Source organism: Diabrotica undecimpunctata, chromosome 8 (assembly GCF_040954645.1).
Source record: "Diabrotica undecimpunctata isolate CICGRU chromosome 8, icDiaUnde3, whole genome shotgun sequence".
In the NCBI taxonomy this organism is placed as follows: Eukaryota; Metazoa; Arthropoda; class Insecta; order Coleoptera; family Chrysomelidae; genus Diabrotica; species Diabrotica undecimpunctata.
In genome coordinates, this window is record NC_092810.1 from 54239918 (window position 1) to 54266234 (window position 26317).

At 32.3% G+C, this 26317-nt stretch overlaps 1 protein-coding gene across 1 annotated transcript in view; it reads left to right on the plus strand.

Annotated features, from left to right (window-relative positions):
• Positions 1 to 26317, plus strand: part of LOC140447558 (peptide transporter family 1-like) — a 96945-nt gene that overhangs the window by 25527 nt on the left and 45101 nt on the right. Inside the window, exons 4-6 of the mRNA XM_072540272.1 lie at positions 13982 to 14255; positions 21933 to 22015; positions 23691 to 24000. Of these exons, the coding sequence (XP_072396373.1) occupies positions 13982 to 14255; positions 21933 to 22015; positions 23691 to 24000 (667 nt within the window). The remainder of the gene's footprint in view (positions 1 to 13981; positions 14256 to 21932; positions 22016 to 23690; positions 24001 to 26317) is intronic.

Sequence of the window (26317 nt, forward strand, 5' to 3'; positions counted from 1 at the left end):
TTTCTGGCCATTGACAGAGGAATTATTGATCATGTTTAGACAGAGATCATACTTAGAACCTAAAAATTCTGGAACTAGTTCAGTAGGTTCCCATTATATTTCCTCATAGGGCATTCGCAATGATATGCTGGATGCTCTGTCTCTCAACATCGCAGTCGCATTTAGCAGATATTCTCATCTTTCATTTGTGAAGGATATCTGAGTAAACTCTGTGTCCCGTTCGTATTCTGTTGAGACTTGACCATGCGTTTTAGACGACGATAAAGCTTGTTGGTGTTTCTGTGACCCATAATTTGTTTCTAACTATTTGGCCCGGCCCATCGCTTTGCATTTTCTTCTACTGGGAGATTATTTGGATATTATTGGAAGTTAAGTTTATTGCATCTTTAGTTGGAATTTTCTGGAGCACAAGCGATGTGAGTTGGAACACAGCTATGTCTTTGTATATTGGTAATTGTGGATTGTTATGTACTGTTTAAAACTATTTGAGCAAAGCATGTATTCGACGGAGATCAGGAGGTATATTGCTCAGCAGTGGCAGCTATTCTGTTGGAACAGATTTGATGGTTCCAGATATTAGACGCATGGATGCATATCCTTCTTCTTGATGTGCCTATCCGTTACGAATGTTGGCGATCATCATGGCAATCTTTATCGTATCTGCAGCAGCGTGGAAAAGCTGCACAGATATTGTATTGAACTAGATTCTGAGGTTCTTTAACCAAGAAGTTCTTCTTCTTCCTGAACCTCGTTTTCTAAATATTTTTTCTTGCAGGATGGCTTGAAGGAGAGCATATCTGGATTCATTTCGCATTGTATGTCCGAAGAACTGTAACTTTCGAGATTTGATGGTGGTCAGTAACCTCTCGGTTCTTATTCATTCTTCACGGTTCAGTCAGTCCACGGGATCTTAAGCATTCTCCGATATAGCCACATCTCTTATGGATGCATATAGGAGCACAGTATTCAGCCGTGAAGTGTACTACTCCAAGAGCCTAGCACCATCCTGGTGATGATCTTCAAGGTGTTACTTGGAGGCGAGTGTTCTACCCACAGTGACGTCTAGGTGTTTGGAATTGTAATTGTGCGTAAGCAGTTGGTTGTCAATGCACACCTTAAGTTGTTTGTATGCCATGTTGTTGTTTAAGTTAAAATAGCTAACCTTGGTTTTATTGTTATGAGGTTCAAATCTCCATTGTTTAAACTATTTAACCAATTTTTTAAGATGATCCGTTACGATATCCTTGCAGTTTTAGATCAAAGAGTTTTGAGTTGCAAGTGCATTGTATTCCACATATCCATTTTTTTTAGATCCACTAGGAGAAATATTTTTTTAGATCTAGTAGGAGGAATATCAGCTACTAAATAGCAGCGATGCAAGTACGGAGCCCTGAGAAGGCCGTTGTTTAGTGTTCTTTATTTGCTTAGAGTGTTTCTCGTTGCACAAAAGTTTCTACTGCCCAGCATGTTATTTAACAGTCGAGCGGTCGCTTATGGCATGAATCCTGCTCTTACCATATTTCTTGAAGTAGCTTTAGACCAAATTTTTTAAGGATAAGTCTTTCGAGAAGCTTATGATCTAATCTAAGTAAGGAGATGAGAACGGTAACTCTCTATGATAACTATGATTTTTGTTCGTTTGAAGAGGTTTGGTAAGTTACCTGATTTAAGTATACCTGTATAAAATTTAGACAACCAGATTATTGCAGATTTCTCACAGTGGATCAGGAATTCCGGGGGTATACCATCTGGGCCAAGTGCCTTAACAAATTTAATGTCTTTGGTAGTACTTGAGATTTCGTCTGTAGTGATGGGTATAAAGTACTCTGAATTTAGTGGGCAGGTAGCTTTTAGATGTTTAAATTCCTTTTTTATAAGTGTGGTACACTTTTATCGCTGTGGTACACTTTGGATGTGGCAACTATAGCTATGTAATATGTGTCAAACCCATATTGTAAGAACAATGAATATAAGAGGAATCTAAATATGAGGAAATATGCAGGGTGTTCTGTTTAAAAATAGAAAATAAAAATAAAATTATGTTATTATGGTAAGCAAAAATATGAATTTCAAATTATAATATATTACTTTAACAACCTTACCTTTAACTCAATTTATCTCAGGCTATATTCTCGTGGCTTAGTATCTCTGTTGTTGTATTTGCAAGTTAGGGGACCAGAAAGAACAATAAAAATACATAAATATATTAATAATATCGTAAATTTCGTCAATATATTGTATCCCAAAATAAGATTAAAACAAATATCAAATGTAAAATACATTAATATACTTTATCAACACAAAATTTATATACCTGCTATATAAAATGAATAAAATTTCCTAACAGATCAAAATTATGATATTTAAATTGTAAAAATCCAAACATACAGATCATATGTTTCTGACGTTAATTCTAGAAATAAAATAAAAAAAGTTTCTATTCACAAACCGACAATTTTAGAAAATACCTCTATCTCCCTATAACCGTCTTTTGGAAATTTTAAATCAACATTTAATCTGCAAATTGACACGGCTTCCTGTTCTTAAAATTCTGCTTCTCCTAGTTCAAAGTACTCTACTCTTGGGACGATCTTTGCCCAAAGAAATTATCTCTTATCAAAATAGAATTTGACAATCAAATGCTGCTCTCCAAATCTGGTGGCCTCTCAAAAAGACATCGACAGCTTCGCCTAAGATAATTTGTCGCATTAAAAAAAATTAATCTACAATTTTTTTAAAATATTTGCTTTGCACTGCTTGGCTGCTACCATAAAAACTTCGCCACTTTTCCCACTATTCACTTTTTGTCCAATCGGCAAAAACACCAATTTTTTTTTTGAATTTTGGGAATAAACTCAAAACAGCCTTTCTTTTCCAAATCTCTTATCCAACTTCTTTTTAAAATTCTTTTCTATCAAAAGTAACCATCTGGTTTTCTTTCATACCATTTCCTAAAATCTCTTCCTTGACTAAACCATGCACTTCAATAAAAAACATAAAATATCTTTCCCACTTTTTCTTTTGGCTAATCCTCTTCCTGTATCTCCTCCTTTCGTTTTATTATAAACACAACATACTACCCACTTCTGGCTTGACAACAAAATCTACATTAATAAATTAAACAAATTTGGTTTTTTATAATTTAATTAAACAAACAACAAAATCTACGTCATACAATCATTTGGAATACCCCGAACTTAAACTCTAATGTTGTCGGAAGTTTTAGAAAGAAATTTCTCTTAATTATTCCTTAACAAATTATGTTAATTACTGCTTAACATTCTAATCTTTACTACTTATCTCTAGGCACAATCGCTTACCAATATATTTTAATATTAGGACAAACAAACCGTATTTTAATGTTCAATGTTCATTGTTTAAACTCTATTGTTGTCGGCAGTTTTAGAAACTAATTTCTCTTTATTATTCCTAAACAAATTATGTTAATTACTGCTTAACATCCTAAAATTTACTAATTGTATCTAGTTACAATCGCTTACAAATAAATTTTAATATTATGAAAAACCCTAAACCGTATTTTAAGAAAAAAGCTCAGAACAATTTTTATTTTCAATGTTCATTGTTTCGTAAAACTCTTATATACTCCATTCCAGGAATATACGACTGTTTTAAATTCGTTTTAAGGTGTCGATTTAACTGGTCCAATGTGCTGAATTGTACAATAGTAAATTCTCCCCATTTTTAAAATACTGTTATGACAGAGATATAAACCTTAGATTTAAATATGAAGTCATGATATAAATATAGAGTTGATAGTTTATAGAACAGTAGTTGTACTTCTGATTTTGAAGTATATAATTACTATCATTAAGTTTAGTATTGTATACAAGTTGGTTTTTAAATTAAGTGATTTAAACGAAGTGTAACAATACTTAATTAGTATTAAAAACACCAAACAACTTACTTATTCTCTTATTCTCTAATTTTCTTTCTTTTCGCGCATTTTATATATTGTCTCACGGATTTCAAATTTGCAACCTTCGGTCTTTGGTTGTCGGCGAGATTTTTATTGTGCGACATTTTATCCACTTTTTTTTTGCTTTTTTGTTTACCTAAACCGGTAAAAAACTAAAACCGACTAAAACTTCGGCTAAAACCGACTTTAGTTTTGTTTCACTAATACAAAGTGCATCACACACACGTTTAGGTACGGACTGAACTGGTCGCAAAGGGCCCCCGTTGGTTTTCTCAGCAGTAAAATAAGAAAGTACATTAAATATAAAGTTGTCTACATCTAAAACACGTCTCGGCATTTTTGGCTTTAATAAAGAAATACACTACACTAAACTCTTTCTTAACGGACACCTCTCTTCACCGGACACCTCTATACGGACGGTTTTTAAAACTAAAATCAGTCGGCGATATATGAAACTGTATGTAAATTTTCGTTACTTTTTAATATCTGTAACGACTCGGTACTTTAACTATCAATAGCCGGTATGTTATACCCGTTACTTTCGGAACTTTTAAGAGTACATCCACTCAAAGCAAACAAATATTTAAAACTAACAAAGTGAAATATTAGATTCTTTTTCTTTTTGCCAATTTCTTTTCATTTATATTAAAAATAGTATTTCTTTTTATTACAGTTGTAGTACCTAATAAAGTAATAAAATAGTGTAATATCAAAGAAACCCGGCACGCCTCTTTGGTGTTTACATTTCACCGAAAACCAACCCAAATGTCTGATGAACACATTTGGCTTCATAGACGTCATTGTAAATCATTCTATTTATTTGTAGAAGCGTTTGCATAAAAAATTTTGTTATTTTCATTTCACAATAAATTTTGTGTCTATCTGAACATCTATTAACTGAAATAATTTTAATTTATATGTCATACTATATAGTAGATCCTTTTTATTGGAATAATAATTAGACCAATTTACTTTCATACTTCTACTTCCACAGTAAAATATTCGTTGTCGCAATAATCCAAAACAGTCGTATATTCGTGGAATAACCTTTACCTATAATTTGTCCTTTCAAATCTATTGAGGATTAACAGTTCATAAAATCTCTTTAAGTACTATGATGCACTTTTCAATGGAGTACAAAATCCTTATTTATATCTTAATTCTAAAACAGATGCATGCATATAATATAATTTTTAAAAGATTTTTCTAAATAATTTATAATAAATATATATATATATATATATATATATATATATATATATATATATATTATATATATATATATATATGTATATATATATATATATATATATATATATATGTATATATATATTGTTATGATATGTAAAATCGAGAAAAATATTGGTTTGTTTAAAAATATTTCAAAGTTCAAAAACATTAAAATAATTCAGATAAGTAGGATAATATCCAACAAACATTTCGGAGAAGGAAAGTTATTAAATCCTTGAATTACCTGTACCAAACAAAATGTAAGCTTTACATCAATCATTTCTTTGTTATACTTAAGTGACCCGCATAAGTTTAAGTGAAAGCCAAAGAATTGAACGGGGTTTTTCAAAATCCATTAATGCAGTGATTAAAGACAATAGAGGATTATAGAAAGAGGTTTTTGTTAGTTTTTAAGATTTATAGAAAAATATTATTTGTAAATAAGTTTTAGGAAATTTATAATTATAGGTAAAAATTTGTTTGTTATCGAAATGAAGAAATGGGGGAATTGTGACGAGTTGTGATTGGCGGAGATTGAAAAAGGTGGGATAAGTGTGTGGGAGAAAGTTTAGCGAGATTGAGGAGAGAAAAAAGATATAGTTAGTTGGTTTCCAAGTCTGTAAGAGGAACAGGGATTGTTCTCTGGCGGTTCCTGAAATGTAGCAAGCAGTAGTGTTGAATGTTGGTGAGTTTTTGTGGATTTAGTGTATCTGACAGAAGCTGAAGCAGCAAAATATTGTAAGTCATATTTCTCTACTTATATTCCAAGAGTCACTGTTCAGGCCAACGAGAGATTCAGTTTATCGTAAAGAGAAGATATTCCAAGAGTCATTTTTCACTCGGGCCAACGAGAGATTCAGTTTATCGAGAGGAGAAAGGCTATCATAATTTGAATGATTTGTGCTTTTGAAGGAGATCATTAAGGACGATATACTTGCAACAATCTGTGTAAGATTGCTGATTACATAGGGAGCGGTTGAGAGGAGATAATATAGTCTACAAGGAACAAGGATTTGGACCACTCATCATCAGAGAGAGATATTTTGTTTTCTGCAGTTTTTTCTTTTATTGATAACACAATTTTTACACTTAATTTAGAAAGGATATAAATATTTTGATTAGGAGAGTTAGAATAGTTCGGAATTTGGAGATTTCAATTAATATTGTTTGTACCATTAATTTTGATTGTTCACGTACGTAGAACAAAATTTTTGAGAATCATTATATGAGATTTGTTTATTGAAAACTTTTGAGTGTGAATTATTTCATTATTTTTATTTCAATATATAGTGTTAGATCATATGTGTTTTTTATTATTCCGGTATTCTCTGGACCTTACCTTTCACATGTAATAGCATAGATATTGAAGCACGAATTTACCCTGAGATAAAAGAATTAAAAATTGTGATAGAGTCATAATCATATCATTTAAATAATTTTAATTAATCAAAAAAATTAATTAGCTAATTATTGCTTGGCGCACCAAGACTTCAAATATCACAATAACTGGCTTCCAAAACGTGGGGCTTGAAAATATCGCAGCTTTACATTTGAAGGAAGGGAAAGAGATCTGGAATAAGTACAGGTGATCCAGAGATAAAAACATTTAACATTGAGGGAATTTGAATTTGAAAGTATTTTGACAATTTTTCCAGGGAATATAAATTTGATTTATTGATTGATCGTAGTTAGTGGATATTTACTGCTATTGAATTATTTGATTTTATTTTCTTTACCAATCGTACATTTGATATTTATTTTGAATTATTTGAATTTTACTGATTGCATATTTGATATTTGTCGTGAAAATTTAATACATTTGGGAGAAATATTGTCGTGTTCTGAAACATATAGAGTGTTGTAAAATTTCACATTTGGCGGGGACAAAAACAGTAACGAAAAGAAACAACATGTCGACCACAAGGAGTCAAAGTAAAACGCAAGAAAGGAAAGAGGATAAGATAGAAGAGGAAACAATTATTGATGAAGGATCGGATAATGAAGGAAATGCCACAATAATGGAGGAAAGAAAAGAAACAGGGATGCTGGAAAAATTATTAGCAATGATGCAAATACAGACACAAACAATAGAGAAAAACCAAATTGAAACATCAAAGAAAATTGATAGAAACCAACAAGAAACATCACAAAAAATGGATAGAAATCAACAAGAAACAAAACAAACAATAGAACTAAATAACAGAAATATAGAGCAGCGTTTGGAAAACTATGAACAAAAATTAGAAGAAAATGATAGAAAAATGGAAAAGCGTTTGGACAAATATGAAAATGAAGTAAAAGTCTGTTTAGAAAAAGTCAGAGAAGAAACAGAGAGGAAACTAGAGATGCAGAGAGAAGAAATAGAAACTAAAATGAAAGATATTAAGACTGTACAGAAAAAGGAATTAGAACAGTTAGAAACAAAATTTGAAATGGCTTTACAAGAAGACAAGAAAGAAATAGAAAAACAAATTGAGGATATCAGAAAACAACGAGATATGGGAGACAGGAGAGAAGTACTCATCCAAAGTCCGGGTGACATAAAAATACAGTTTGGCGGGGATATTCGGAAAACACACCCAGTACCGTTTGTTAAAAATTTGAAAACCAAATTACAACATATTAGATATTTTGACGATTGCAAAGAAACAATTAGAAACCATTTGAAAGAAGGAGCAGCGTTATGGTATGAAAGCAAGGAAGATGAGTTTGGAAATTGGACAGATTTTGAAAATAAATTTCTCAACTATTTCTGGGGGAAAAATAAACAGAGAGAAATCAACCAAGAGCTACAGAATGGAAAATATCACGAAAAAATGGGAATATCTGAAGAAAGATATGCTTTGCAGATATATAACAATTCAAAATATCTAGAATACAAATATTCTACCGAACAGCTGGTAGAAATGATCAGCAGACATTTTGAGGAAACGTTGGAAGACCACGTGATTTTGAGAAACTATCAAGATATTGATAGTTTGTGCCAATTCCTTCAATTAAAAGAAGCGAAAAGAAAAGAAATGAGAAATAGAAGACAACATGACCAATATAATGGAGCGGAAAGAAGGTATTCATCAAATTATGACCAGAGAAACCGACATCCCAGATCAACAAACGAATATAGGCCGAGAAATTACAATAATTACAATAGACAACAAAATTACGATAACCGGAATGATACACAAAATAGAACAAATGAAAATCACAACAGGAATAGAGATGCACAAAATCCTCCGAATAGGAATACGAACGAACAAAGGGACGATAGAAATAATCAGAGATTCCAACGACAAAACAGAAGAGAGATGAATCATGTGGCAATAGAAAAGGAGGAAGAAGAAGTATTCAATGAATCCAGACAGGATTTTCAATAAGGCATCCACTAAACAAAAGTAAAAAACTCTCCGGTATATTTTGTCACCCGAGAGAGTTTATACAGTTGGCGGGAAACGAAAAACAAAATTCTAATTCCAGTCTAATTTTTTTAGATGCATTTATAAAACATAAAGCGATTAAAATTCTGATTGATTCTGGATCGGAAATTTCGTTAATCAATAAAAAACTAGTAAAAGAATTAAATATGGACAGATTTGTGTATAAGATTCCGAGGGTTGCTTTAGTGGGTGCAAATAATAAAAAATTGACGACAGTAAACGAAGGTTTAGGAGTACGGATCAGAGTGGGAGACAAATTCTATATTATGCAATGTGTGGTGATCGAAGATCTAAATCATGATATGATAGCGGGAATTGATGAATTGAGTGAAAAACATATCACCATCAATTTTTCGGAAAATCAACTGGAAATCAGAGCAGAACCAGACAACATAGAAGAAGAAAAGGAAACAGATAGGAGAAAATTTTCTGAAAGGATAAATGGACAAGAAAAACATAAAGAAATCAATATGACGGTAGAGGATAAATCGAAAGCTCAAGAAAAAAATCAATCCGAAGAGGAAAAGAGAATAAAAAAAAAGAAGAAGAGTTCGAAAATAAAGCAGGAAAAAAAGGAAGTTATAAGCAGAAAAATGGAAGGAGCCGAAACATGGTGCTCGGAATACCAGATAGAAATTAAAGATAAAGAAAAAATAGAAGAAGAAATAACGGAAGAGGACAGAGAAGAAATGGCAATTATGGACGAGAATCCAGAATTTTGTGAAGAAGTAATACGGACAGTGAACACATGTGAACAAACTGAGGATGAAAGAAAAATAATATGTGGAGAAAACATGGAGAAGGAAATAGAGAAGATTTTAGAAAATTATGGAGATCTCATTAATGAAGAAAGCCGAGTGGCTAAAAATTATGAACATTCTTTTAAAGTTAAAAACTTAGAAAATTTTAAATCGAAAACATATCCAATCCCGTATAAATACAGGCAAAGCGTCGGACAGGAAATTGAAAATATGATCAAAGACAAGGTGATCGAAAGATGTGACTCTCCATATATCAACCCGATAGTATGCGTAAAAAAATCAAATGGTGATTTGCGATTATGTTTAGATGCAAGAAACATTAATTCGCACACAATCGCGCAATACGAAGCGCCTTTGAACATAGAAGCCATTTTTGGACGAATCACAGGATCACACATTTTCTCCAAAATCGATTTGAAACACAGTTTTTGGTTAATACCTTTGGCAGAAAAGTGTCGAAATTATACCGCTTTTTCTATCGACGGAGTGGTGTACCGATTTAGGGTAGTACCATTTGGACTACAAAGTGCATGCGCTGCTTTGGTTCGCGCATTACACACAATTTTAAATAGGCATGGAGAATTTGTTGTACATTACATAGATGATTTATTAATTTTCTCACCGGATATAACAAGCCATCTACGACATATTCATACTATTCTCGAAGAACTTGATCAAGCCGGATTAAAATTAAATATTCAAAAGTGTCAGTTTTTCCAAAAAGAGGTATTGTATTTAGGATTCAAATTAGACACAAAAGGGATTAGTCTTGCAGAAGATAGAGTCGAAGTCATAAACAACTACCCTAGGCCAATCAATTTAAAAACTTTACGGGGATTTTTAGGAATGGTAAACTATTTCAAAAAGCTGATACCAGACCTCAGTACAAAAGAAATACCGCTAATAGCATTACTTAAGAAAAATGTCAGATGGAAATGGGGAACGGAACAAGAAATCGCTTTCAAAATTTTAAAAGGAGCTTTTTCCACAGCTGTAAGAGTGCACCACCCAAGATATGAGCAACCTTTCATTCTCAGGACCGATGCTTCCATAAAAAAATTTGCAGGGGTGTTATCACAGATACAAGACGATATAGAGGTGCCAATATGTTTTGTTTCCCGTGTAACCAAAACGTATGAGAGAAAATACAGCGTTACTGAATTAGAGTTTGCCAGTGTGTTATTTTGTGTAAACAAATTACGTTTTTACCTACTTGGGGCAAGATTCACCATTGAAACGGACCACGCAGCGTTGATACACATAATGAAAAATAGGTTGGTAAATAATAGAATTCATAGGGGCATTCTTTTACTCCAAGAATATGATTTTGAATTTAAATATATCAAAGGAACGGACAATATTTTGGCTGATGCGTTGACGAGAGATGAACAATTCCGCAAAGAGGATCACAAAACTCTCCACGTAGGCATGAACATAATGAGAGAAGAAGCAGGCTTATTTTCGTTGGCCAAAATCAGGGAAAATCAGGAAGAACTGAATGAAAGAGAAAAGCAAAGGGCTGAACAAGAAAATAACCTATATTTTAAGAGGGTCGATGGTAAAGAACTCTATGTAATCACGGAGCAAATGGCAAAAGAAGTTTTTTTAAAGTTACACTGTGACAACGGACATATTGGAAGTAGAAAGGTGTGGCTTATGTTCAGGGAGAACTACATTTGTCGACAGGACTATACAATAGCCAAGGAGGTGACTCGAAATTGTGTGACATGCCAAAAGTGTAAAAGTAGGAACTTTAAAAATGAAAACGTCACAAAAAACGTCGTAGCTCGGAAGAAACTGGATATTGTTGCTATTGATATGTTGAGCGATTTGATACCAACAACTCAAAGGAATAAACACATATTAGTTATGGTGGATCTTTTCTCAAAATATGTTAAATTGTACGCATGCAGAACCACAAAAGGAATTGAAATACTTAGGAAGATAGACAATTTTATAGAAACGGTGGGAAGACCAGACAATATTTTATTGGACAATGCGACATATTTTAGGAACGAACGTTTTAAAAGGGAATTAAGAGAGAGAGGCATCGATACAAAATTTATAAGCATCCTTCATCCACAGAGCAACCCATCGGAGCGTTTTATACAAGAAGTCACAAAATTTCTACGAATTGCCGCGGAAGAACATCATCGACATTGGGACAGAAAAGTGTTTGAGATCGAGACCTATTTGAATTGTGCTCCAAATACGGTTACCAAAGAGACGCCTTTATATATAATGAAAGGAACAATGCCTACAAGACCGTGGGAAGACACCGCCCCCAAACAATACGAGAAGTGATCGAATTGGTTCAAAGAAGATTGAGACGAAGTGGAGAGAAATATCTCCAAAGACAAGAGAGAACCCGAAGAAGAAGGCCGATCAAATTCCAGAAAGGAGATAAAGTCTTAGTGAAGGCACTGAGGGTGTCGAATTTACAAAATGGTATTTGTGCTAAATTGATGCCGATATTTGAAGGTCCATATAGGGTCAATACGGAAAATGGGGTAAATAGTTATGAATTAGCGCACATAGAGACAGGAAATATACGGGGTATTTTTAACATTCACGACATCTATCAATATCATGAATAGATTTTAATAACATAGTGAAATAATTTGATCCTAGAAAACTTTTGTCATCTTTAAAATTTAACAAAGAGTTTTCGGCAGATCAAATGGCGGGGATTTGTTATGATATGTAAAATCGAGAAAAATATTGGTTTGTTTAAAAATATTTCAAAGTTCAAAAACATTAAAATAATTCAGATAAGTAGGATAATATCCAACAAACATTTCGGAGAAGGAAAGTTATTAAATCCTTGAATTACCTGTACCAAACAAAATGTAAGCTTTACATCAATCATTTCTTTGTTATACTTAAGTGACCCGCATAAGTTTAAGTGAAAGCCAAAGAATTGAACGGGGTTTTTCAAAATCCATTAATGCAGTGATTAAAGACAATAGAGGATTATAGAAAGAGGTTTTTGTTAGTTTTTAAGATTTATAGAAAAATATTATTTGTAAATAAGTTTTAGGAAATTTATAATTATAGGTAAAAATTTGTTTGTTATCGAAATGAAGAAATGGGGGAATTGTGACGAGTTGTGATTGGCGGAGATTGAAAAAGGTGGGATAAGTGTGTGGGAGAAAGTTTAGCGAGATTGAGGAGAGAAAAAAGATATAGTTAGTTGGTTTCCAAGTCTGTAAGAGGAACAGGGATTGTTCTCTGGCGGTTCCTGAAATGTAGCAAGCAGTAGTGTTGAATGTTGGTGAGTTTTTGTGGATTTAGTGTATCTGACAGAAGCTGAAGCAGCAAAATATTGTAAGTCATATTTCTCTACTTATATTCCAAGAGTCACTGTTCAGGCCAACGAGAGATTCAGTTTATCGTAAAGAGAAGATATTCCAAGAGTCATTTTTCACTCGGGCCAACGAGAGATTCAGTTTATCGAGAGGAGAAAGGCTATCATAATTTGAATGATTTGTGCTTTTGAAGGAGATCATTAAGGACGATATACTTGCAACAATCTGTGTAAGATTGCTGATTACATAGGGAGCGGTTGAGAGGAGATAATATAGTCTACAAGGAACAAGGATTTGGACCACTCATCATCAGAGAGAGATATTTTGTTTTCTGCAGTTTTTTCTTTTATTGATAACACAATTTTTACACTTAATTTAGAAAGGATATAAATATTTTGATTAGGAGAGTTAGAATAGTTCGGAATTTGGAGATTTCAATTAATATTGTTTGTACCATTAATTTTGATTGTTCACGTACGTAGAACAAAATTTTTGAGAATCATTATATGAGATTTGTTTATTGAAAACTTTTGAGTGTGAATTATTTCATTATTTTTATTTCAATATATAGTGTTAGATCATATGTGTTTTTTATTATTCCGGTATTCTCTGGACCTTACCTTTCACATGTAATAGCATAGATATTGAAGCACGAATTTACCCTGAGATAAAAGAATTAAAAATTGTGATAGAGTCATAATCATATCATTTAAATAATTTTAATTAATCAAAAAAATTAATTAGCTAATTATTGCTTGGCGCACCAAGACTTCAAATATCACAATAATATATATATATATATATATATATATATATATATATATATATATATATATGTATATATATATACAAACAACACAGTTTATTAGGGTTGCAGTCAGAAAATTGGCCGGGATGTTAATGAAACACTCTTTTGACTTTTTGTCTAGCTTTCGGAATGGTTTTATTCCTCTTTCAAGACATAGTCGTTGAGATTATTTGTAAAAGCATTGACACTCAACATTAATAACACACATATAAAATATAAAATAAAAAATAATGGACAAAATTCTAATTTTTTTAAAATTTAGGTACTGATAGTAAAACTTAGTTTGTCATCTTTGACAAAAGCTAGACAAAAAGTAAAAAGAGTGTTTCATTAATATCCCGGCCAATTTTCTGACTGCAACCCTAATAAACTGTGTTGTTTGTTTATATCGACAGTCACTAATATCCAGTAATTCTTATATATATATATATATATATATATATATATATATATATATATATATAAATTCCCTATGACGTTTAGTGTTTATTTCAAAATTTTAGGGCTTCTCTCTAGTGGGCCTAATGATCATAGGCATAGGCACTGGTGTTATTAAACCATGCATCGCAGCGTTTGGAGGAGACCAGTTTCGACTACCTCAACAGGCGAAGGAACTAGAGAGGTTTTTTTCATTATTTTACTTCTCTATCAATTGTGGAAGTTTGCTATCGATGTTTATTACTCCAATTTTAAGAAATGATGTACACTGCTTCGGTAATGATAACTGTTTTCCTTTGGCTTTCGCAGTTCCCGCAATTCTGATGATAATGTCTGTAGGTAAGTCTTATTATTTGTTACTACTTTATTGTATATTATTCAAACAACAGGAATGTGACTAGTCGTTGTCATTATATTCAGGTTATGTCAAGATAATAATGCACCAAGGATTGTGCATAAATTTAACGGTATGAAAATAACTATTTTGTTGCTACTAACTTACGCCCTAATATAAGTTATCAGATAATCAATCAAAGAAGTTTTATATATTTACGTCACCTCAGGATTCCATTTTTTGTTATTAACTTAGTTATAAGCAAATCGAATTTATGATTCTACTTGTACAACAGTTTATGGTAAACTTATTATATATTTAGTACAATACATGAAACCTCAAAGTTGAGTTGATCGTGACTAATAATACGTAGTCACCAATAAGTAGGTGTAGTTACTTTAGTTTATTTACAACAAGTAAACAGTGTTGCCAGCTAATTATTTGGTTCCTTAATATCTTTCAATTCTCATTAGGAAGAAATACGTAATTATTTACAGTTCCTTTTATTAGTTATTTATCCAACAAAGGTATTAATAAGGGCGATTAACAATTGAGATATTTTATGAGAGTTAATGTTCGAGATTATTAATTGCCATTTTAATTCACGAGTTCGTTACAAAACTTTTCCGTCGACCGTACTTTTCAGAAATAAAGATATCTTAGTTTAAATTTGTATTTACTTAACGATAAACAATAATTTTTTCATCTTTCATTAACTTTATTCAAAGTTTAATTTTTCTTAGTGGTAGTTTTATTATTGTAAACATTAATATTCGAAATAGTACAGTTACTGAAATTAAAGGAAAGTATTGATAAATGGTTATCTGTTGTATAGCATTTTGACAAATTTATATTTAAGTCATCTTGGACCTCTGTAAATTCTGTGATAGAAGAAGAAGCGGTGGTGCTGAAGGAAGTACTTTGACAAGGTTTAGTGTTATTTTGTCCCAAGAGTTTTTCGGCCGTCTCAAGTTTATGCTGCATATCTATATAACCTTCTGCTACAGCAGTCGATTTCCAGCCACCTAGTCTTTTAATATCTGAAAAGTCTGCACCACTGTCACACAGTATTGAGGCATAGGAACGTCTAAAACAATGCCCAGTCTAGAGATGCGGGTGCTCTAATTTTAAAAATTTAGCAATAACGGAAGGAATTTTGGAAAACGTATTTATGTCAACTGGCTGTGTGGAACATTTGTTATTTTTATAAAAAATGAAAAATCGTTTATGTGGTGTGTGTGCCGGTCTTAAAGAAATATAGTTTTTGATCGCATTGAGAATGGTATTTCCTTTGTTATCTACTCTGGTAAATATTCTATTTGTGTGTGTTTTTGATACTTTTATTGTGACAAGAAACTTTGACCCCAAGTCTTGAACGTTATTTGTTTCTAATATCAATAATAGTTCGTCCTTTCTTAACGCACCAGCTACTCCGAAAATCAATGGTTTACCTTTATCATTAGAAACACGTCGTTAGGTGTTAAGTGTTTTTGATTTCTTTGGTATATAACCTGTTCTTTTTTTCTTGATAAACATAATTAACTTATTATATTTAGATATATCAATGTTTGATTTTAAACTTAAGGTTGATTTTAGCATCGAATATTTGGGCCACAAACTTGCTATTAGTCCATTTTCAACAATACAGATTCTGAATATCGTATTATTTTTCTCTCGTCACACCTTGCAATAAATGTAGCTTATGTTTTTTCTTACAATACTCTGCTTTTTTCAGGCAGTAAACTTAAAGATATTTCATTTGCAGTTTCTGACACTTTTGGTGAAGTTAAATTAAACTCTTCGTCAATATCCATCTTTTGATTTTTCAAATACACAGAATTTTAAACAAGTTAATAATGACATACAATGACAGATAGTACTAACAGCGGTCACTTCATTTTAAATTTTTTAGTAGGAATATAAATAGGTATATGTTTGGTTGCCTACATCACAGGTCACTGCCAATCACAGAGCGTTTAATTAATTTATACAAGCAATGTATGTTGTGTTGTGTCATTAATCAATGATTTTGAGGGTGTTAAAATTGATCATAAATGGACGGTCGACGGAAAAATAAATTTAAACAATAGTTTTAATGCCTAAATTTGTTAAAGGTATTACCGAACTCTAATTTGTGAAATTCTTTTATTATTGTTTCACAGCATCCTTTATATCCATAATCCATAATTTTTTTATGAATTCCCTTTAAAGTTAGTAATAATTGCTTTCTGTAAGATGGAAATTTATATTCATAGGTCTCCAAACTATAGACTTCTTGTTATTATGTCTATGCGCCAAACTCACTTTATAAGTTTCACCTTCTTATTTTTCTTTATATAAAAAAGTATGCTTGTTCATTGATGAGTTATTGCCAATATACTATTTGTTTTACCACTTCGTGATTTTTAATTTGCTATTTTAACGACTCTTGTGTCGCCATTCTACTGATATGATTATTCCATTTTTTTTTCTATTTACTGTCCACTCATTTATACCCTGTACATTACACTTTGTTATAATCTCATCATCCCTCATTCGGTCACTGAGCGTGTTTCCTGTTATTCTTCTGAGTATTCTTATTTCTGCTGTTTCCAGCATTCTCTGTACTTTGGCTGTGTCGGGTCCTATTTCTGATGCATACGTCATTATTGGTCTTATTCTGGCCTTATAGAACATTGAATTCATCTAACATTGAATGTGTTGGTTACGACATATAGCTTCGTTAAGGCACCCTGCTAATCTATTTGCTGGTTGTTCTTGATCTCTTACTTCTTTTCTAACGTATCCATAGCCAAACTGTGTAATCCCTAGTAATGTTTGGTTAACCTTACTGGTTACAAGTTGTTCTAGTTTTTTGAGTTGAAATCGTCATGTTAAATTATTTTGCTCTTGTAATAAATCTGTGAACTAGTCTTTGAAGGCTTTCTTCATTTTTTGCTATCAATAATGCATCGTCTGCGTATCAGAGAACTTTAATTTTATTGGTTCCCATTCTGTATCTTCTTCTTTATTGACGCTCTTTATGATTTCATCCATAATTAGATTGAATAACATGGGGCTTAGTGAATCACTCTGTCTTATTCCACTGCCTGTATCTATAGGTCCCGTAAGTTGTACATCTATTTTGATAGACGTTTTCAATTGTTTTATATTATCCAGCGTGTACGGTAAGGGAATCAATATCTTAAGAAATTTTAATAAATAGTAACAATTTCAAAACAAATTGTGGTACATGCATTCGAATTGAAATTAGGTGAATGCCGAATGTTACATTGGTAAAATAATTAATAAACAAAAAACTGAGAAATGTTATAATTTATTATTTAAGTAATTATTTATTATAATCGGCCTTTTAAGCCGCATATTTAAAAGCGACGAATGTAAACACAAAGTATTCATATTTCAATCTAGTGCGCACATTTGCTAACTCGTCATAATGTAAGTGGGAACCGCGACCTATTCCAATTGATAAGCACGTTGAAGATTGGAATAGAGTTAAAAAGGTATCGTATGTCTTTCTTTTGGGGAAAATGTCAACCTAAACCCTAGTCGGGCTAGCGCAGTAAGATCTCTTTATTATTACAAGAGATATGTTACATCTTAAAGTCTTACTGTGTTAAATGCCTTCTTTAAGTCAATCAAACATTGGAATAGGGGTCTATTGTATTTTAGTGCTTTTTCTGTAATCTGTTTTGTGACGAATATTGGATTTGTATATGACCTTCCCATACGTAAACCTCATTGCTCATCTGCTGATTTTATGAGCTGATTTATTCATTCTTGCAAAACTTAAGTTGTAAGTCTCAGGGTAGTGTTTAGCAAAATTATACCCCTGTAGTTTTCTGGTTTTTTCTTGTCGCCTTTTTTGAAGAATAGATTAGCTCGCTAGACCTCCATTCTTCTGGTATATTATTTACTTACTCCTTACTCCATGGCGTTACAACCCTTCGTGGGTTTTAGCCGACTCGACAACATGCCTCCACTGTTTTCTGTCTTGAGCAACCTCCATCCAATTCTCCACGCCCATAGTGCTTAGGTTTCCTGCTATATTATTTCGCCACCGGAGACGAGGGCGTCCGCGTGGTCTCTTTCAAGTTGGGACTTCCTCCCACACCAGTCTTACTATTCATTCGTCAGAATGTCTTCTGAGGTGTCCTGCCCATTGGAGTCTTCTGGACTTTATTTCTTTTATGATGTTGGCGTCTGGGTAAAGTTCTTCGAGCACTTTGTTAGTTCTTATCCTATATTGTCCTGATACTTCATCCAGCACAGGGCCAAAGATCTTCCTTAGGATTTTTCTTTCCCAAACACATAGTCTCTCTTCGTTTGCTTTTGTTATCGTCCACGTTTCGCTTCCATACATCACAACGGGTCGTATGATTGTTTTATAGACCTGTATCTTCGTACGTATTGTTAGTTGTTTCGATTTTATAAGGTTTTGGAGGGCAAAAAGACATCTGTTGTCGGCCTAGATCCTGTTGTTTATTTCTTGTGATCCGTTATTGTCTTCAGTTATTGTCTTCAGTTCCAAGATACTTGAATTCTCTAACGCGCTCAAAGTTAAAGTCATCGATGGTGATGTTCTGACCGATTCTGTCTCTGCTTTGGTTATTGCGGCTCATATACATATATTTCGGCTCATATACATATTTTCGTGGTATATTATTGTAACTCATAATATTGTTAATTAGTATTGTCAGTTAATCCGTCATTGCCGCTCCACCATATTTCAACAATTCATTTGTTATCCCATCTTTACCTGCAACTTTTCTGTTCTTTAGTATTTTAAGTATTTTTTATACTTCATACTTGCTTATGTGAACTTCTTCGTTTACGATAATTTCTGATGTTTGTGGTTCCAATGTCATTTGTTATTCTTCTGTATATAACAGTTCTTTAGAGAAGCGTTCCTAGTACTGGTTTTTAATTCTTCTTGCAGGTAGATATACTTTCATCTAGTTCTAAATCAACGTTCTTGTTAAAGGTCCTTTTTTGTAGACATGAATCTTAGCAATTCGCTTTAAATTTGGCAGACTAATACCTAAAAATAATCATATATTAGTCAAAGTTACATTTTTCCAATATTTTTTAACTATTTGCTATGATGTATAATGAATATTTGCTAGTATGTATAAAAATCACTGATTTATACAAGGTGGTCCAGAATTATGTACATTAATTTCTAGAGCTCATAGTACGTCCAAAAATAAGGGTACTTCTTTATGTACACTTTTTTATAAAACTGAATAATAAGGGAGATACAACCCTTTAAAGGGGTGAATTGAAATTCTTATTTTTTCAAATATCTTCCAAACGGTTTTGAATACGGAGTTCATATTTTGGGAGTGATTATAAGACATTAGGATAATTAATTTCATGTCACCACTTACCACATCCTATATTAATACAGGGTAGTTTTGGAGGGTAAGTGGGGGTTATTGCGTCACATGTTTTTTAATTTTTAGATATTTTAAAAAAATATTTTAAAAATTGTTTCCTTAGACTTTTCTAAGCAAAAAAGGTGCTCTTGTAATATTTCGATAGGTATCACCGTTTTCGATTTATTTAAACTCGAAGGTATACATGTATTTTATTGTAATCGTTACATTTCTTAATAGTCATCAAGTATGCTTTGGAATTAACACTTGTGTTAGCAATAACACTTTAATCTCAAGTAGTCTATGAATTGTCAGTGACGTTTATTAACAATTAAATTATTTTATCTACACTTTTATTGTACTCGACAGTGAAATTTGTTTAACACGTCTCTTTTGCTATATTTTTAAATTTGTTTGCCCGCAATATGGCACACTATTCAAATTCTGAGATGACAGACATACTTTTAGAATTAGGGGAATGTTCGGGAAATGCTGCTGCCGCTGTAAGACGCTACAGAGAAAAGTATCCGAACAGAAATATTCCCAATGCCAGGACTTTTGTAAGTACTGAACGACGACTGAGAGAAACCGGTTGTCTTCAAAGAAGGAATACAGATGCTGGTCGTCGTAGAGAAGCAAGAAATGTTCGCGTTGAACAGCAAATATTGGATGCTATAATAAATGACCCCACAATAAGTACACGCAGGTTAGGATTAAGAACGAATATTTCCCATCAAAGTGTTTTAAGAGTTCTGCATGAAGAGCAATTACATCCTTACCACTATCGACAAGTGCAGGAATTGTTACCTGACGATATGCCACTTAGAGTTGATTTTTGTGAAATATTGCAAAATAAAGTTTAAACTGCACCAAATTTTTTAAGCAACATTCTGTTTACAGACGAGGCCACATTTACAAGACAAGGTATGTTTAATTCTAGAAATATGCACTTCTGGGCTGAAGAAAATCCAAGGGCTACAATGGAAACTCACTTCCAACACACGTTCAAGATAAACGTTTGGGCAGCTACTTTAGGAAATAGTTTCATAGGATACCACATCTTTCCCGGAAATTTAAATGGTAACATGTATTACAATTTTCTAGACAATATTTTACATGATATTTTGGAAGATATTCCATTACAAATACGAAGAAACATGTTTTTCATGCATGATGGTGCTACACCACATTACACAAGAATTTGTAGAAGGTGGTTACATGAACATTTCCCTGATAGGTGGATAGGCCGGGGTGCGGATGCACCGATTCATTGGCCTGCTCGTAGTTGTGATCTTAATCCAATGGACTTTACAGTATGGAGTTATTTGAAATCAAAAGTGTATAACACTCCAATTAATACAGTAAATGAGTTAAGAGACAAAATTGAACAAGTATTTACCGATTTACAAAACGATCCAGTAACATTAAATGGATTAATGCGTTCGCTAAATAAAAGAATTAGATTATGTATTCAACAAAATGGAGGACATTTTGAACAGTTGTTGTGAAATATTATTTTCGCCATTAATTAAATGTTAAGTATTAATTAAGTTTTCCATTAATTTGTAATATTATTGCTAACACAAGTGTCAATTCCAAAGCATACTTGATGAATATTAAGAAATGTAACGATTACAATAAAATACATGTATACCTTCGAGTTTAAATAAATCGAAAACGGTGATATCTATAGAAATATTACAAGAGCACCTTTTTTACGTAGAAAAGTCTAAGGAAACAATTTTTAAAATATTTTTTTTAAATATGTAAAAATTAAAAAACATGTAACGCAATAACCCCCACTTACCCTCCAAAACTACCCTGTATTAATATAGGATGTGGTAGGTGGTGACATGAAATTAATTATCCTAATGTCTTATAATCACTCCCAAAATATGAACTCCGTATTCAAAACCGTTTGGAAGATATTTGAAAAAATAAGAATTTCAATTCACCCCCTTAAAGGGTTGTATCTCCCTTATTATTCAGTTTTATAAAAAAGTGTACATAATGAAGTACCCTTATTTTGGACGTACTATGAGCTCTAGAAATTAATGTACATAATTCTGGACCACCTTGTATATGTCGTGTTAATGACTTTAACATAAAGCAATCATTAAAATAGGAAACAACGAGTTTGACTTACAAAGAAATCTATAATAACTAAAGTGTAATGTCAAAATAATAGGATACAGTTATAGATACAGAAAAAGTTACCACACAAAAAAATGTACATGATATCATTAAAAAGTTATTTTGTTTTGCAATACATATTTATAATATATCGTATTTTTATCGTTTTAGTCTTCTTCGCCGCAGGACGACCAACGTATAGAATCAAAAAACCAGAGGGCAACGTTATAGTACAAGTTACAAAATGTATTGTGGTAAGTGTAATATTTTTAGATATATTTTTTATTAGTGTTCTTCTTTTTGTACCGTGCTTGTTTTCAAGCGTTGACTATCGTCTTAACAAACTGATGAAATGTTTCTCGGTCGGCAGCTGGCTGAAACAATTCCTCGACCTTTCGAACTGTCCATTGTCTAATGTTACGCTGCCAGAACAGTTGTTTTTTTCCGACCCAGCGTTTTCTTTTGATTTTGCGCAGGATGATCAACCGGAGTAAGCGATATTTAGGTCCTCTCATTATATGGCCGAAATATTGGTCCTTTCTCATTTTGATGATGTTGATAGATTCTCACTCTTTGTGCATGGTCTTTTTGTGCATTATTAGTATCATATTAGTTATTGTAATTGACTAGATAATTAATAAGGAACTTGGACAAAAGAGTGGAAAAACATCGTGACAGTTAAATAATTTGAACAATACAGAGGGGATGTAGTAAGCGATAATGATACAAAATATATAGAGTTGTGTCAGCAACATTTATTGAGAATTCTAAATAGTTATTTTTGCCACAAGAACATAAACAAATACGCACATACCAAAAAAAATGAAAAACTTAATATCACCTATTGACTATTTTTATTGAACAAGACTTCTTTTTTTTTCCATCTTGGCTACAATATTTGCTATCGTGACTTTATTGTCAGCAGCTCTAAATAATGATATAGTTGACTTTCCATACCATTGTCTTGAATTTTTCAGTCATGAGGTTCTCCTTCTACCATTACCACGTTTACCTTAGATCTTTTCCTGAATGATCAGATGCAAAAGTTCATATTTTTCAGGGTGTTTCATATTTTTACATAATGCGTTATTTGGTTCAACATCCCTTCCACTTTTCAATTTGTTCTACGCGCAACCCGCCAGCTCTCGCTTGTCGGATAGTACTTTTAATAGATAAAAATAATTTAAATCATAAACTAATCTTTATTTTTGGATTATTTTTTTAACTAGTTATTAAACTGTCTAAAATAAAGAGTGGGTCTATTTATGGCCAAAATAAAAATTGTTTTTGCTTACAATCCGTGTTTTTATTATTTGAAAATTCTGAACAAACTAGTTAAACTAACGCTGTTATCTACCTACCCATTTTCATTTGTTTTTAATAAGTTTCTCAAACAAATTCAATTTTCGATGTAGACAATCCTTTATTTGCCTTCATGAAACGCCACTGGACGTATTTTATTTGCAACTCGTACAATTATTAGATCAAGTTAAATGTTATGCGTCATCTTGCCCAATTTCTTGTCGTACTTATAATGTAAACATTTGTGTCAGTATAATTTTCAATCAAAATTGCCCAATATCGGTGTGTGAAATCCTCATAATTGCATAATATGTAGATGTTATTTGTAGATCTTTGCAAATAACGTAGCAATCGATGATTTATATTTTTATTGTATAATCTTCTCTATATTTCAAACTACCTAATAATTCATCTCAAAAATATTTTAGGCCACTCTTAAAAAAATTAAAATTAAATTTCTCTAGAAATTTCTCTAGAAGTGACGTCTCTGATAATTATTTCGTACCTTACATTTAGATCAGTGAATCTCACTTGCCAATCGTCCGACAGCTCATTTTTTATGAATAAAAATAATTAATATCTGGATATATGTACTATAAAAGATTATAAATTTTTTTGTGATTTTAGTGTGCAATAAAGAATAAGCTCAAGTCCAACGAGAAAAAGGAACATTGGCTTTATTATGCAGAAGAAAAGTACGGAGAAAAACTAGTAAACGATACTAAGGTAACACTCCATGTTTTATTTCTTTTTCTTCCGCTGCCGATTTTCTGGGCTCTCTATGATCAGCAAGGATCGGGATGGACCTTGATGGCTGTGAGAATGGATGGAAACATTGGATTTTACACAATTTTGCCAGATCACATGCAACTCGTTAACCCATTGTTCATTTTGGCTTTTATTCCACTGTTTACCTACTACATTTATCCACTTCTAGGTAATTATTATACTGTGTTATAATTAATAAATATTTCATATTTCGGTAAATAGTAAACAGTAAACACTTACTTAGAGGGCGTATCTACCTAAGACGTAAAATAACCAAATGTACTAGATTTCATTTTGTGAAGCTCATCAAAATATTAGTAGTGCTTAACGTGGGTCATAAAAAATTTTGGTTATTATCATGTAACGAATATTTTTGCCTACCACATAGGGTATTATTATGGGGGATTGAAAATTTGGGACAGAAACTACTGAGGTGGAGATAGGGCAAGCAAAATAAACGAAACTTTGGCGAACGGTCACTTAGGGTTTATTTGAGAGCTGGGTCATGGATAAGTGAATGGCAAGGGGGTTGGATTGGGATAACTACAAAATGAAACAAAAGGGGTTAGAAACTATTTTAAAAAAAAATAAACAAATGGTTTAGGAAAAAAAATTACACATTTATTACTGTCTTACCACAAACAGTTGAAAATATAGACAATAACAAAAATACTATATTAATAGTTACAAAAGTAAATACCAAAATAATAAAGAAAAAACACTTACTATGTCCTATCAGTTTACAAACTCTTGAAGCTGGAGATACTACAAAAACTTATAATTGTTAATGGGCTATAATTTGTAGCAGAAATAAATCATTACAAATAAAAAAATTATCTTTTTAAATGAAACTATGCATAGTGGTTAACCTTTTTTTAAAAAAACCAAAACAAAATCTCAAATATGATTAGATATTTACCAGATACCAAAAATAATAAAGCTGACTGTCATATGTCAAAACTCAATCTTAAACTGAGTGTTGGAAAACCAACTAATTTTTTACTACTCCAATTTAATTTAATTCCGCCTCTGTAGTTTGAATATGAATTTAATTTAACGCCGCTTCTGTAGTTTAAATATCAAATATTTTCTATTAGTAAAAAAGACCAGACGATCGTCAGCGTATTTGACACCTCTTCAGCCTGCACACCCCTCGTCCCTTTGTCTCCTCTAGTCGCATAGACCACAGTCGCTTTAAGTATGTCAAGTTGTAAAGTCGATCAAGACGTTGCTCTCTACTTCTCTCTTTCACCTGTGCCACACAATTGTTGTTCTTACAAGAGCATAGTTAAATTTAGTTTAGTTTTGTAAAGTGTATACAAAAAAGATATTGTGGAAGTTAATAAACCGATAATAAAAAGTTTTAAGTGTATAATTTTTCACCCCCACAAGAGGAAATAAACGAATCAGCTAAAAAACGATTAAATCCTGTAACAAAACTAGACAGGTCACCACGAGGGTTTGATGCGCTGCGGGAAATTGGAGGAAATAACCCATCATTTCCCTACACTAAGAACAAATAAAATGACAGCTAAGCCACGCCCTAAGATCTACAATTTTAATTATTACAATATATTTAAATTATGAAAGCAATTATTAATAAAAAAATGTCTATCTTTACTTTAAAAGTTAAAACAAAAAAAGTTACCTGGATTTCACTAAAATGCACTCTAAATTTCTGAGGTTGGGAACTGGAATCATACTGGAGATTTACTGCCACGCAAAAGCTGCATTTCACACTGCGAAGTATATTCTAAATATATATTCTTAGGCCATACAAATTTGAGGTTGAAATTGGGCCACTGGACGCAAACCTTGGACTCGGCTTCTTAAAAAACTGGAACCATCGTGGTTATTCTTAAAATTTGTTGGAAACGCCGTTTTACAAATATCTCAGATGAGATACGGCATACAAATACAAAAACAGTGATTACTCTTATCGAAACTGACATATTGCTTTGAGTATAAATCACTCCTTCTAACAAATTTTGCCAGCTTCTTCAAACTACATACCGACGTCTGTTCTCAACGACCAACCATTCAAACCTCACCTAAACTGTAACTATTAACAGCTCAATACTACACATTTAACTGCTACTGTCACTTTATACTATATTTCCATGACAAAAAAGGAAAAAGAAAAGATTACGAATTTTAAAAGAAATTCGTACTCCAATAAAACTAAACACGCCTTTAACAGCGGCCGCCCTTACTGAGGGTAAGTAAATTCTTAAGAATCATTCACTTAACTTGGTATAAACAAAACATATAAACGGGAATATTTATTTGAAACGCAGAATATTAAGCGGCTTCGATCAAAGAAAAATACCAAAGAATACGCGTCTGTGATATATTTAAACAAACTGTAAAATTTGCTTATATCAACTCGTCGACGCAAAAAGGATTGAAAATACTTTTTCGGCATTTTAACATATACGAGGGGATTCCAATATATACCAAGGAATTTACAAATGCTACAATCAGAC